The 14,070-nt window shown below is 53.4% G+C and overlaps 1 protein-coding gene across 2 annotated transcripts in view; it reads left to right on the forward strand.

The window, feature by feature from the left end:
- The window catches only part of Slc35f3 (solute carrier family 35 member F3), a 239,769-nt gene that overhangs the window by 156,861 nt on the left and 68,838 nt on the right, over positions 1-14,070 (forward strand). The window contains exon 1 of one of the 2 annotated variants that reach the window (XM_027948006.2): positions 2,684-2,857. The exons of the other annotated variant lie outside the window; for it this stretch is intronic. Within the exon in view, the coding sequence (XP_027803807.1) occupies positions 2,782-2,857 (76 nt within the window). The 5' untranslated portion in view covers positions 2,684-2,781. Of the gene's footprint in view, positions 1-2,683; positions 2,858-14,070 lie in introns of those variants that run through there. 2 annotated transcript variants of the gene reach the window in all.

Here is a 14,070-nt window from a genome sequence, read left to right on the forward strand (position 1 = left end):
CCTTTCAGATACTCCCCTGTACTACTAAACTCAAGACAGGTGTCCAGGTGTCCCCTTCAGATGTCAGTTCATACTGGCACCCTCTGAAGAGGAGTGAGGTCAGAGGTCAAATGTCCTGTCCTCTTGCCTGGGTGTTATCCATAGTGTTGTTTCTATTGATACTTCAGGAATCTCATATTTCTTAAAAGTTTTCTTTGTTTTATTGCAATTATAGATTTGGGTTTTTAGATTTAGGTGCGTAGGCAATTTTCTAGATATCCCATGTTAGCCTAGCTCAGGTAAGATATTTTAAATGATTAGAATTCTCCAAATTCCCTCATGTGCTCATGTATCAGTATCACACTAACTTCTAGGTAATTTCATGGGAGTTTTAAAATATGGGCCCACCATGTCCTACTCCCCCGAAAACAGTGTTGCCTTAAGCAATATCAGTACGCACTTGGTCAGGCAGCGAAACCTCCTGGCTTAAAGGCAGCATTCGGAGTTTTCTGTTGAAACCTGAGCTGCTGCAGTTGAATACAGAAGAGGAAAGATTGGAGCAGCACACAGGGCTTAAGAAGAGGAGAGAGGACAACCAGGAAGGAGAGATTAACAGACGTGGGACAGCAAGGGCCTCCCAGGGTCCAGACACTCCTGCCCCGCAGGGAGATGAAAACCAAGCCAACAAAACTAGGGAATAATTATTTCATGAGTGCAGCTAGCAACAGGGATGTTTAACCATATGGAATTGTCAATGGTTTGACTTACATAGAGCATTGCAGAAAGTAGAAATAGCTATTTTCATAAAAGACAAGTATTTATTCGGCACTTTCCTTCATGACTTGCATGTAGAACGAGGGTAGAAGACAAAGTGAGGTGCTGGGAGGCTCAGGCCCTCCAGGAGCGCGTGCCATTCACGCACCACAGCTCCATAAAGGCACATTCAGACCAAAGGCCACCCGTAGAGATTACCTGACACCCATCCCTCACAGACTTGGAATAGTCAGGTGTTGGTTTTGCATTTTGTATTCACAACATATAAGAAAGGAGCACAAGGAGTACAAAGCTTTTGAAGGCTTGGATTTAAAATACTGCTCTGCCAGTTACTCTGTGACCTAGGACCTTTCTTGGTTTTCTAATCTATAAAACGGGGTAACAATGACCATACAGAAATGATTTATGTGAAACACTTAACATAATGTCTGATAGCACTCAAAAATGAGTACTGTTTTAAGTGATATTTTAGTTATTATGTCTATAACGAATGTAATGGGTGAACTTACTGAAACACCACACAGAAGTATTATTTCTTAATAAATTCTTTTCTTTCAGCTCATTTCCAGAGCAGGAAATGGCTGGCTTGGTAGCATTCTCACTAGGGCTCTTGGGGCGAGTTCCTGGGAGAGGTGTGAGGTGTGGAGGCCACCGCTAGAGGGCTCTGCAGGGATCCTGAGAACGTTTCCTTGGTCGTAGTGCTGGGGAAGCCACCCCGAGAAGCCCTGGCCTCTGAGAGACTCGTCCTTCTGCTCATCATGGCTGTTCAAGAGGGCAAGTACTAACAAGAACTCCCCTAGAGCGACTTCAGGAGCCACTCTGCCGCACACTGGGGGCATGTGGGTGGATGTCACCAGAAATAGCTGGTAGGTGCCAAGTTAGGGAAACCTATGGTTCTGGGTCACTCTCCACTGCTATCACTCCACTGAGTTACCTTTACTGGGGATCAGAATGACAGTACAGTGGAACACCAACTTTGAGACAGGTTCTGAAACTCTGGGTGAGAACTTAACCAATAATAACAACCAAACCCACCTTGAATCTTCGGATTTCCTGTAGTGGCTGGGGCCAGGACTGAGTTTGGGACACATGTGAATGAGATCCTATAAAGTGGCGCCTGTTCTGGGGTGTAGGAGCCTAGGGTCCTGCCTGTAGTGGATGGTGGGGCACATTTCATGATGCACTATCCCAGATTAACAATAAATGATAAAGGTCCTTCTGGACTCAGCAGTCACTAGGGATGCAATAGGTAATTCAAGGCCTTTTAACAAGCCCCTTCCACCAGTAGCTGGCAGCAGGTCTGAGCGGCAGCTGAGAAGGCCAGCCTGCAGAGTCAAAGGCCAGACCAGCTGCAGCAGGAGCTTGGGAGCCTGGGCGCCTGGCAGAAAGGGAGATTTCCTCCAAGCCTGCCTTTTCTCGTGGCTGCTTAGTCTATGGACTGCATTTTCTTCCCCCCAAGAGCTGTCTCTAGGGCCAGACAAATAACGTGTTCTTAGGCTCAGGAAGCCCACGCAAGCTGTGGGGAGCTTTGCTTTTTTCCCTTCTCTCCCTGTAAAACAATTCAGGACTGCGCAGGGGAGGAGTCAGCCCTCCATCCAAGTCAAACACCTCCTGGTTAAACTTGCGGCGACTGGGGCTTACGTGCTCAGGGTCCCCACAAATGCGTCGGTCCCACTAAAGGGCTGGTCCGGGAGGCGGCGGCCTGAGGCTGCACAGGGGACTGGCTGGGAGCTCGGGACGCGGCCTCAGGGCTGGCGGCCGGGGGCGGGGGCGGAGCAGGTGAGCGGCCGGCGGGGCGTGGGGAGTGCACTGGGACGTGACGTTGGAGTTTGCAGCCAGCCCGAGTAGGAGGCCGCGCGTGTGGAGTGCTGCGCGGCCGGGAGGATGTGCGCGGCGGGGCGGCCGCCGCAGTGAGCCGCGGCGCGGGGCAGGAGCGAGGGGCGAGAAGGAGGCCGCGGCTGGAGAGGCTCGCCGCCGGCCCCAGGATGTAGCGATCAGCGGCAGCGCTCCTGCAGGCGCCGGCTCACCATGAAGAAGCACTCGGCCCGGGTGGCCCCGCTCAGCGCCTGCAACAGTCCGGTCCTGACCCTCACCAAAGTGGAAGGTAAGGCGCGCGGCCCCGCGCCCCTGCGCCCCTGCGCCCCTGCGCCCGGCACCTGGGCGCGCTGCGGGCTGCGTTCGGGCCGCCGGCCGCCCGGGTGGGTCCGCAGTGCAGCGCGCCGCCGCCGGAGACCCCGCCGTCGCCGACCACCACCGGGCAGCGCCCGCGCGTCCGCCCGCGGCGGCGCCTTTCCTCGGGCGCTGCTCATTGCCCACCTCGCCGCCCCAGGCACCGGCGCTGCCTGGGTTGCAGCGTCCTCCTGCAGCCCGGCTGGGCCGGGTGTTGCCCCGCGGGGGCAGGCGGTGCGGGCGGTGCAGGCGGGGATGCCTGCGGCTTTGCAGCCAAGGGACTTGATGGGGATGGGGGGGCCGGCAGGTGCGGGGGAAGCCGGTTGCAGCCCCTGGATGTGTTCCCTGTGGCTCCAGAATGTGTCCCACCCTACATGTATCCCCTTGAGTATGGATACGCCCCCACAAGGGGTATCTGCGGGAGAGTAGCGGCCACGCTGTCATTCCTCTGGCGAGAGAGGGGACCCTGCTTTCCCACAGGGAGACCATCTCAGTCCTGCACTTCCCCAGAGCTGGCCCAGCTGGCTGAATGGAGCGTGGGAGGGGCAGGCAGAAGGAGGAGGGCAGCCCCTTTGTGCCCTGAGCTGCCAAGTCCTGCAGGGAACAGCCATTGGCACTCCCGTGAGAGGTGACCACTGAAGTTAGGGCCTGTGGGTGCAAGGACCCTGCACCCGACTTGTGAGTTCTTGCTTATTGCAATGAAGCTGAGAACCAGTGAGGGCGAGTCACAGCCAAGCAGTTGCGGGGTGCTGCCAGCCTGAACATCCACCAAGGCCGGTGGGTAGCTATCTGGTACCTGCAGATAAGGACTCTGGGGCCCAGAAAGGTGGAGAGACTGTCCCCAGACCTACAGCTGGAGCTGTGAAGAGCATGAAGGGATCCTAAGCCCATGCAAACCCTTGGTTTGCCCTGAGCTGCAGGTACCTCTTTCTGGTTATGGTCTGCCTTGGGAGGTTGGGTTTTCTCCAGTGGCTGTCTCCTCCTCTACCCTCTCTGGAAAGACCTGGTGGGAGTGGCCCACCCCAGAAATTCTAGTGGCCTTGCTGGGAACGGGGGCGGGGTTCCAGGCTCCTCCCAGGGCCCCAGGTGCCTGAGTGGGAGGAAGCTTGATGTTTACCTCTCTTGGCAAAGAGGAGACCCTAGTGGGATGCACAGGAAGTCACCCACCTCCACCTGCTCCTGGGCAGGTAGGCTCTGATGGCCAGCAACCAGCGAACCCTGGTTGGGTAGGACAGGCCTGAGCTCACTGGGAGATATGCTACATGGTGGGGAGGCCACCTGAGCAGGGTGCTGTGGCCCCAGAGGTGCTGCAGGGACAGCAAGTGACAGCAGCAGGCACAGGTGTCCTCTGGCTTCCTGGAGGTTGCCTTCAGGGAATGAAAGTGAGGAGTCTCCCCTCTGCCTTAGGGCTGCTGCCAACTGAGCTGGGTCCCTTTCACGCTGACGGCCTCTGCCTTACTCTGGGTTGGTTTATTTAGCCAGCACTCACACATACATCTTTGGGGAATGGAGAGTGTGTTGTACCAGGAATGGGGTAGAGTGAGCATGGAGATGGAGCTCTGCCCCTTATACAGTGTGACCTGTGTAAATCTGACGCTGAGCCTCAGTTGCCTTGAATGTGAAGAAGTACCAGCCCACCTAGGCACACTATTGAGGAAGGAAGGAGATAGAGGTGAGTGACAGTGTCTAGCACGTGTCTGGCACACAGTAGGTGCTCAGTAAATATCTGGCCCATCCTGCAGCCACAGCTGGACCCCTTTGGCACACCTTGCTGCTCCCAAGGAGCGTGGTGTGGGACAGTGTCTTGAAACACCTGCAGGGCTGCAGGGATTCCCTCGCTGCGTGGGCTGCCCACGCAGGCATCAGTCAGAGTCTGCGGGTCAGGACCTCCTAACGCCTGTCCTGGCTGCACCTGGGCTCATGCAGGGCTTTCTCTCTGCCTGGCTTTTCCCCTTGGTGTTCAGTTTGCTTGGGGGTCTGTTTTTCTAAAACCATTGCATCTTGCATGCTTGTTTTGGAAGTATTGAATCCTTCTGTTTTCCTTGGGTGCACAGGGCAAGGTGGTCCCCTGCCATGCTGGATGTGAAGAGCAGACAGGCTGCAGGGGCAGAGTGCAGCCAGCCAGGAAGGTTTATTAGCTTGTGGAGTGTGTCATCTAAGGGAGGCAAGAAGCCACCAGCCTGTGGTGCTTATAAAACCAAAATAGAAAATGCAGCGCTCGGGTGAAGGCAGACACAGGAGGATGGACAAGATGACTTCACTTAAGCAATAAAGAATTCAACTGCCCTGCTCTGTCCTGTGACCATTTAACAAGGCCCTGAAATGCAAAGATGAGCAATGCTAGCTGCATTCTCTTAAGGAAATTTCATTCCAGTGGGAAAGAGACATTGCAGATAAATTGTCAAATAAAAGGTAGAAAGTTCTGGTTCAACGCGGAGAACAAAGTGTCACCGGGAAACTGAAAATTGGGCAATCTGAGGAGGAAGCCTTTCAGAGGAGGACTTTTTAAAGGAGAAGCTTCCTGTGGAGGAGGCCTGTGTGAGAGGAGGCCTTCCTGAGAAGTCCCTTCTGCGGAGCAGGCCCTATTGAGGAGAAGACCTCTGGGGAGGAGGAGGTCTCTGGGGAGGAGGAGGTCTCTGGGGACCAGGGCTTTGGGGAGGAGGCTCTTCTGAGGAAAAGACCTCTGGAGAGGAGGAGATCTCTGAGGAGCGGCCTTCTGAGGAGGAGAACTCTCGGGAGGAGGTCTCTGAAGACCAGGGCTCTGGGGAGGAGGCCCTTCTGAGGAGCAGGCCTTCCTGAAGGGAGGCCTTCTGAGGAGGAGGTATCACCACTGAGGCTCAGGGGGTGTGAGAAAGCGTGTCAGCCATGGAGGAGAGGAGAGGCTATTTCAGGCAGAGGCTTGGCCAGGATGCCTGAGGAGAGCGGGGCTGGGCCTGGGCAGGGGCTGAGGCTCCCTGAGCGGCTCTGGCCAGGTGGGGGCTCTGTCACAGCTGCGTGGGTCTTGCTCCCCTGCCCTCTCCCTGGCTTTCCCATCAGAAGTGGACACTGTTGGTCAGGAGCATGTCTCCAGTACAGGAGCATTCACTAAGGTCACCGCCCCCCTCCCCGACAACAGCTAATTTGTGTTCAAATTGTCTTCACTGGGAAGGAGCAGTTGAGAACAGTAGGAAGAACTCCCCCAGAGGCCAGCGGTGCAGGGCTGTGGAAGGCCTGGGGGCTTTGGCATTTAGTGCCCAGCCTCGGGCTGCCTGAGAGATTCCGGGAGTCTGTTTCTCTTTATGGAAGTGGGGAATGGTGTTTCCCTTGACCATGAGAACAAGTTTTCTTGCTGATGAATGTCCAACATGTTGCAGATTCTGTGCAGTGGGAGATGGCCCATCACCTCTGCCCTCCCAAAGCTAGGGTGCGTACTGTTAATCCACTTTACAGATGAGGAGACTGAGGCTCCGGGAATCATTTGCACGAGGTCGTGGAGTTAGAAGATAAGAGAGCTGTCTGGCTCTGAATGTGGAAGAACTACATGACCGAGAAAGAGAGAATTGCACCTGCTCATGGTGCTTCCCGGGTGCTTAGTGAATGTTTGCCCCCTGAAGCACCCACTGCAACACGATGCGTGCTCTGGACCCCACCAGGGCCCCAGGGCTGTTGGTGTTCTAAGTGCCCCTGCTCCAGGAGGAGGTGGTCTCTGTTACCCCCCACACAGGCCTGGCTCACTCATTGGTCGCTAGGTTCAGACCTATCGAGGGACGCAGTTATCCACATGGAGGTCAGCCCTGCTGGCCCAACCTCAGACATATGCTGACAAAGTGTCTCTGTGCCCAAAGACATGTCCCTGGGTGACTAGTCCCAAGCCTGAAACGCCAGTGACAAAGTCATTCATGCCTCAACTGAGTATGTTTCGTAACATGTGCAAGAGAATGAACCAGAGGCTCTGGGGGATTCTAGGAGAAGTAAAATACGATCCTTGACCCAACTGAACTTCCAAACTAGTGGGCAGTGTCAGAAGAGCACAGAGCACAGGTTACCGGCTGAAGTGCAATTCTTTGATTCCATGGAAGGACAGTAAAATAAACGGGGTATTTCCATGGAAAGTGCACTCACTTCTTTCTGAGACCCAGATGGCCAGTAGACAACACTCTTGCCACCTGTACCCTCTTCTTAGCCAAAAAACTTAATCTAACAGGTTACTCTGTCTGCAAAGCCCAGATGTGGTCACAGACTCCACCCTGTTGCAACACTGGAGGTGGTGACTACCCATGCAATGGGAGCTTGGCCATGGATCAGAGAGGAAGTCATCTGTGCCCTGGGCTATCACAGGGTGGGTAAGAAGCTGGCCTTCCTGGCAGAGGGAGCCTCAGGCAAAGGTGCAGAGCCAGGAATGGTGTCACTCAGCGGACTCGGCCAGTGGCTGCTGGGGCTGAGCTCAGGGTAACTGGAGGTGTAGGCGTGGGGGAGCTTGAAGCCGAGGCAAGCAGGCTGGGACCTCCTGAATGCAGGGCAGCAGTGGAGGGTCATGGAGACAGGTAGGAAGGGCGCCAGGGGAGGAAGGGGTCACCGCAGGTCCAAGCAGACAAGATGGTCATGCTCAGCAGTGCCATTTACACCAGATCCTGAAACCTGATTCTTCAGCCACAGGATTTCTTAATAAAGTATTTAAGATAGGATAAAACCAAAGTCTGTCACATGTGATGAGAAGCAGAGTTGATCCAAGGCCCTTTTGTTTTAGGGAATGTGCGTGTTACACCCAACTGTTCACACAAGTGTGTATTCCCTGTGCGTGTTACACCCAACTGTTCACACAAGTGTGAATTCCCTGTGCGTGTTACACCCAACTGTTCACACAAGTGTGTATTCCCTGTGCGTGTTACACCCAACTGTTCACACAAGTGTATATCGTGTTGGGGTCACGGAGGTGGAAAGGGTCCAGTGGAGGAGGGACATGCTGGGAGTCACGGCAGAGTCCAGGCCAGGCTGGTGGTCTGTCGGTAGGGGTGACATGGGCTGCTTGTCGTGAGCCCCTGCCCTGGGGTGCTTCACTGGGTGCTGTGGCACCCCACACAGCGGGTCCTGGCATAGATCCCGCTGTGCAGGTGAGGACGTGGAATACGGGGTTAGGCAGCCCTCTCATTGAGACCACTGCATCCAAGTTCACCTGTATCCTGTGCCCACCCCATCACCACTCAGAGGCTGGGTCAACAGGCCGTGGTGACAACATAGAAGAGCAGGCCAGGACACAGCAGTGGAGATGGAGCCTGAGCACCGCAGGCCAGGAAGAGGAAGGGAGACAGCAAGCCTGAGAGGCAAATGGGGACCTGGAGTGACCAGGCTGGCAGAGGAGCTGACCACACATGTTTAGGATCTAAGGGAAGCAAGGCAGTGTGAACGGCTGGGACCCACAAGTATGGAGCCATGGAAACGGGGGGAGGAGGCAGATGCAGCCAGGAGGGCGAGTTTGCAGAAGCCATTCTAAGTGGGTGCTGCTCTGGGAGCCAGATTGCAGGAGGTGAGCCGTCTAGGGAGGGAAGGGACCCGCTGCAGGAGACTGAGCGTGGGACCAGGGAAAGGCGCACCAGGGAGGCTGATCCCAGAACAGGTCTGAGGTTGCCCCCGGAGACGGCTGATGTAGCCTGGCCTGGAGGAGGAGGAGTTGGGGAAGGAGGCGCAGGCTGAGAGGAAGGAGCTATGAAGGTGAGGCAAAGACAGGATCGTGGAGATGCAGAGGAGGGAAGCCCAGGGACCTGTGCTGGAGCCTTTGATCTCTCCTACGTAGGAAGGAGAAGCTTCTGCTGAACAAGAGTGATGGGGATTGTAGGCTTGAAGAGGTGGAAAGTTTCCCAGTGGCTCTGTGGGACGAGCCAAGACAAGATTTAATTCCTAAAAGCCTTTTTGGCGAGTGATCCAATCCCACTAGCTAAGACTTCTTACAGCTTGGGGGAGGGTCTAGAGGGCAGAAGGCTGGGTGGGGCTTCAGGAGGCTGGGCTGCTCTTCCTGGTCCCCACTTGCTAATGAATAAGTCGGATGAGTCTCCCGCCTCCTGAAGCCTGGCCTTCTCTTTCTACTATGGAAGATTAGATCTTGGGCTGGCTCTTTTTGCAGGAAGTTCTGAGTCTCTTAAGTGACTTATTCATTATCAGAGATTGGTTTATCTGATTAAAGCCCTTCCCTAGCAATAGACAGCAGCACCCTGGAGGACAGAGACCTGGGACAATAGGAGATCTCCATCTGCGAGTGTGTGCGTGTGTACATGCAGATGCGGGCACTGTCAGGGGTGGTTTGGATAACTGAGCAGAGAGTGGAAGGACCAGCTGCATGAGTACAACTTGTTCCATGAAGCTTCAGCAGCAGGAAGCCACCTCAGATGATGAGTTGGCATGAAAAGTACAAAAGACCTCAAAGAGAAGCTGGGCAACATCCCAGCTTTGCCCAGGGGCCTCAGGTGCTTTGGGGTTAAACCTCAGCATGCACTCATGAGCTCAGCCGCGTCACCCTCCATGGCGGATTAAGCCTGGGAGGTCAAGTTCAGCACTGTAAGACCAGCCCCACTTTGGCCCTTGACTGGGCAAGTTCAGTCCTGCCTTCAGAATACAGGAGGACTCTGCTGAGTACTTGCCATCTACTTGACAAAGCAGCATTTCTTTCTTCAAGAAAAATTGGAACTATCCCCTGCCATTGGCCTTGACTTTCTGTTTTCCCTTCTTGTTTCCATCTGATGTTCCACCAACCAAAACCAGGAGACAAGCGTTGTCCCCACCTTCCTAAAGGGCCTGCAGATGCAGGGGGCAGCCTTTCCCTCGGGGGCTGCCCTGCACTTGCTCTGCCCTCTGTAAATCCCTGGTGGCCCGTGAGTCACAGCAGCCTGCACCCCAGTCCACATGGGAGTCAGAGGATGCAGAGCTGCTGCCTGGAAAGGACAAGCATTGGAGAACCGTGTGTTTGGGTGTGTGTGGGTCTCTATCAGCACCCAGATGTCACCTGGTCTGCACCTGGTGAGCACCTACTGTATGCTCAGACCGCGATGCACCCTGGACATGAACACAGTGGACTTCCAGGAGGTGCACAGGCCAGGACTAGCAGGGCACAAGGATGACAGCTGAGCCTGAGAGCTCACGTGTTTTCAGGGCAAGCACTGAAACTCACTGCCCTGCTCCCTCCTGACAGCAGACACCGACACCGGCACTTCCCCAGGTGCTGATGGCCTCACCCAAAGCTTCTCGTGACCCATAGTTCACCTGAGTTGTGTAATTCCAGGATTGTTTTGAGCCCACAGCATGAGGACATCTGGAGCCATTTGGAGACCTCTGTGGAAGCCAGGGCGAGGGACATGCCAACACAGAGCCTGCTCCCAGAATGGAGGCAACAGCAGGCAGGTGGGCTGGAGAAGGCCGCCTTATCCCAGCTCTCAGGCTGCTTCAGGTGGAACTCCCAGGGGATCCTCACTCTTCCCCCCAAAAGCAGTCTTCTACCTCCCAACTTTCTGTCCTCACCAGGGAAATGTTTCCCATGAAAAATGCTAATTTCATTTTTAAAAATGGCTTCCCAGTGGCAGTTTCCTTCTGTCTCCACACACCATCTCCAGGATCCTCTGGAGGCAGCAGTTAGGAGATAGCATCTAACCTTCCTGATCCGGTCCATGTTTCTTCTAATGGGTCATCAAAATGAATTCTCTGCCTCCTGTGTCTTGTCATCACATCCTGACAGGGACAGCTCTCTGTCTGTGCCTTGCACCTGTCTACCTGACCTACTTGTGCTGGTCAGCTCGGGCATGCCCCAGGATGGATAGCTTCAAGAAAATTGTTTTCTGACAGTTCTGGAGGCTGGAAGTCCAAGATGGAGGCGCGGGCAAGGGTTGGCGTCCAATGAGGGCTCTCTCCTGGCTTGCTCACCTTCTCCTATGTCCTCCCTGGCCTCTGTTTTGTTAGTGTGCAGATAGAGAGCGATTGGGTTCTCCAGTTCCTCTGCTCCTAAGGCCCCCACCTATCAGGTTAGAGCCCCATCCTTTGACGTCTCTTAACCTTGATTACTTCTGCACAGGCTCTACCTCCCCATTCAGCCACCCCAGGCATCAGGACCTCAACCTGTGAATTTGGAGCGGACAGTCACTCAGCCCATGACACCCTCATTACAGGACAGCAATCCCAGCCCCAAAGCCCACATGTACTCCAGCTGTTCCAGTTGAGAAATGAAGTCTGACCTCTGCAGACCTGATGTCCCTATTTAGCACTGCCCAGTTCAGACTGAGCTGCTCTGCACTACTACCCTGATGAGCTCTGAAAGGGAGGAGGAGGAAGCTCTCCATTCTTGCTCATGTTTTGGGGTGGGCCAGACCTGGGTGGAACTGCTTCTCAGCTGCTCACCAACCTGTGACCTTAGAGATAGTAACTCTGAGAGCCTCCGCTGTCCAATCTGCAAGATCTGCAAATAATCATCCTGACTGCCGCCATCGTGGTGGGGGGTGTGACGCAGGACCTCTCCCAGAAAGTGGTGCACATGCTGTGTGCCTAACCAGCTCCTGTCCCTGTTTCCCCCTCTACTCCATCTGCTCTGCTCGGGGTCAGCATCCAGCTTCAGTTGTCCATAGATCCCTTTATTTCCCTGGGACCGGTGCTAGGCAGGAGTAGAGATGAGGCCTCAGCCATGTATGAAGAGTAGCAGTGTTTTCTGAACCAAGGTCCAGGAATCCACACAGACAGTCCAGCAAGGGTGGGTGGACGTAACAGGTAGGGAGATGAGACATGAGGATTGCCTTTGGATATGAGGGAACGAGGTGGCCCAGGACTTGTGATGATGCCTTCTGCCAACCTTCCCTTTCCTCCACACCACTGATTAAGAAAAGAGGGTCACACATAAACTCACTGAACAGGTATTTAATGAGTAGATGAGAAAAACAAAACCCAAAATGCATTTTGGGAAAATAAATTATATTTGCAAAAAATCATAAGCAAAAGCTTTCTTCCAAAAACTCCTCATCTTGAAAAAGCTATTTAATTTGGTTTTATAGTTCTGTAAAAGCTGTTTGGTTTGGTGGCCAGGTCCTAAGCTGTTGTATCCATTGGTGACCAATAAATGGAAAATCGTTCTTCAAGCCTTGTCTTTCCCTGGGTAGTCCAGGAAAAGAAAGAAATGTGTGGGGTACTCTGGTTCCCTGAGCAGTTCCCGGCTGTGTCTCCTGGAGATGGAATCAGAAGCTCTGATCCTCTAAGATGTGGGCTCTCTAAACACTGGACTAAGCACATCCTACAGGGAAGAGCTCTGCCTTGTGCAGAGGTAGATAAAGATCGGAGGATAAGTGGCCTAAAATGTAACTAGTCCACCCAAGAAAATATGAATATGAATCTATGCACTTACATACGTATGTTCATAGCAGCATTATTCACCATAGCCCAAACTAGAAGCAACCCATTTGTCCTGATACAATAGTGGATAAACGATGTGGTCTCCATGCAATGGAATACTACACAGGCCTAAGAAGGATGAACAGTTAACATGTGCTACAACATAGATGGACCCCAAAGACACTTTGCTAAATGAAAGAAGCCAGAGATGGGAGTCTGCATGTCTGTATGAAATGTCCAGAATACTCAAGTTTTAGAGAAGGAAAGGAGATCTCAGTGGCCTAGGGATAGAGTCTGGCAATAGGGGGCAGGAGGACTCATTCTGGAGTGATGGAACTACTCTACATCTGCACTGTAGTGATGTTTTTCTCAATTCTGTGCATTTGCTACACATCACTGAACTGCACCCTTAAAATTACTGAATTTTATGGGATGAAAATTATACCTCCATAAAGCTATAAAAGTATCTGTGTGGGTCCTGTGGACGCAGATGCCAATTGAGAGGCCTTTCCCACTCTTTGCTTACTAGAGACTCGCCATGCCAGCCCGTGTGTCTTTGGCTCTAGGACCCCTTACCCTGAGGACAGGACTCTCTCTAGAGACTTCTCCATGGAGGGTGTCAGCAAGGACCCACTTGTTCCCAGGGATCTGGTAGAAGAGCCATTGGTGTTTTCTTGAAGCACGTAAGAGCCATTTTATAGGCCATTTCAGGAGACAGCAAATGATTTTCCAACCTAAATAGCTTTCTCCTTGTAGAAATGGCTTCCACTACAGGGACATAAGAAGCACCCAATTTGTCATTTTCTCAGGGAAAAGCAGTGGACAGTTCATGGACCCCAAATGGGCTAGTGGCTAGGCTAGACCTCCAGCTCACTCTCTGTAATCTGGACATCGCCTCTGGGTCCTGCTTCTTCTGGAACAGAGTGTGACTCCTCTATACGTCCCCTAGGGACTGGCATGGAGCATGACTGTGGGGGAGGTGGGACTGACACCCAGTTTGCCTGGCAGCCCTCAGGATTCTGAGACAGCTCAGAGGGACTCGTGAGCACAGGCTTGGTGACGTGTCACAGTGCAAGGAGTATCCCTGTGCAGAAGAGGGCACGCCCCCCCCCCCCGCTTATACATACACACACACTCACATACACACACTCTCACACACACTCTTATATCACACACACACTTGCATTCACACACGCTCACACATACACTCACACACCAACACACTCACATACTCTCATACACACTTCCAAACACACACTCACACATTCTCTCTCTCTCTCTGTCTCTCTCTCACACACACACACACACATACTCTGGCAGCAGTTCTTAGAAGGGCCCACCTGCCCTGCAGATGTCTGGGTGGATTAAGTGACCGAAACAGAGCATCTAGCGGTGTCACAGCTACAGGGAGATGCTTTGAACTGCACAGAGTATCTGTCAGCGCCACCGTTGGGCCAGAGGGTGTGATCTGTGTCTTGCTCCCAAGCTGCTGCCTGCAGGAAAAGAGTGAAATTCAAGGTACAAGAAGATCCTAAGCAGATGGTCTGCTAGCAGAGCAGGTGGAGAATGAGACCAACGTGACACAACGGGACTCTAGTCATACACTAATGGCCAGAGAGCTGTGTGAGGCTCATTCATATTGATTTCCTGGAGGCACTCTGGCTCTAATGGAATGAAATCAAACAGGTAGCACTTGACCTGAAGCTTAGGAGGGGGAGTCACAAAAGTTTCCTGCACTTGAAGACTTGAGAGACTCTGAGGAGGGATAAGCCCTCCTTGCCGTGACTCCATGTCTGAAACCTGTTTGGGCATTAC

This window comes from Marmota flaviventris, chromosome 12 (genome assembly GCF_047511675.1).
Source record: "Marmota flaviventris isolate mMarFla1 chromosome 12, mMarFla1.hap1, whole genome shotgun sequence".
Lineage (NCBI taxonomy): Eukaryota > Metazoa > Chordata > Mammalia > Rodentia > Sciuridae > Marmota > Marmota flaviventris.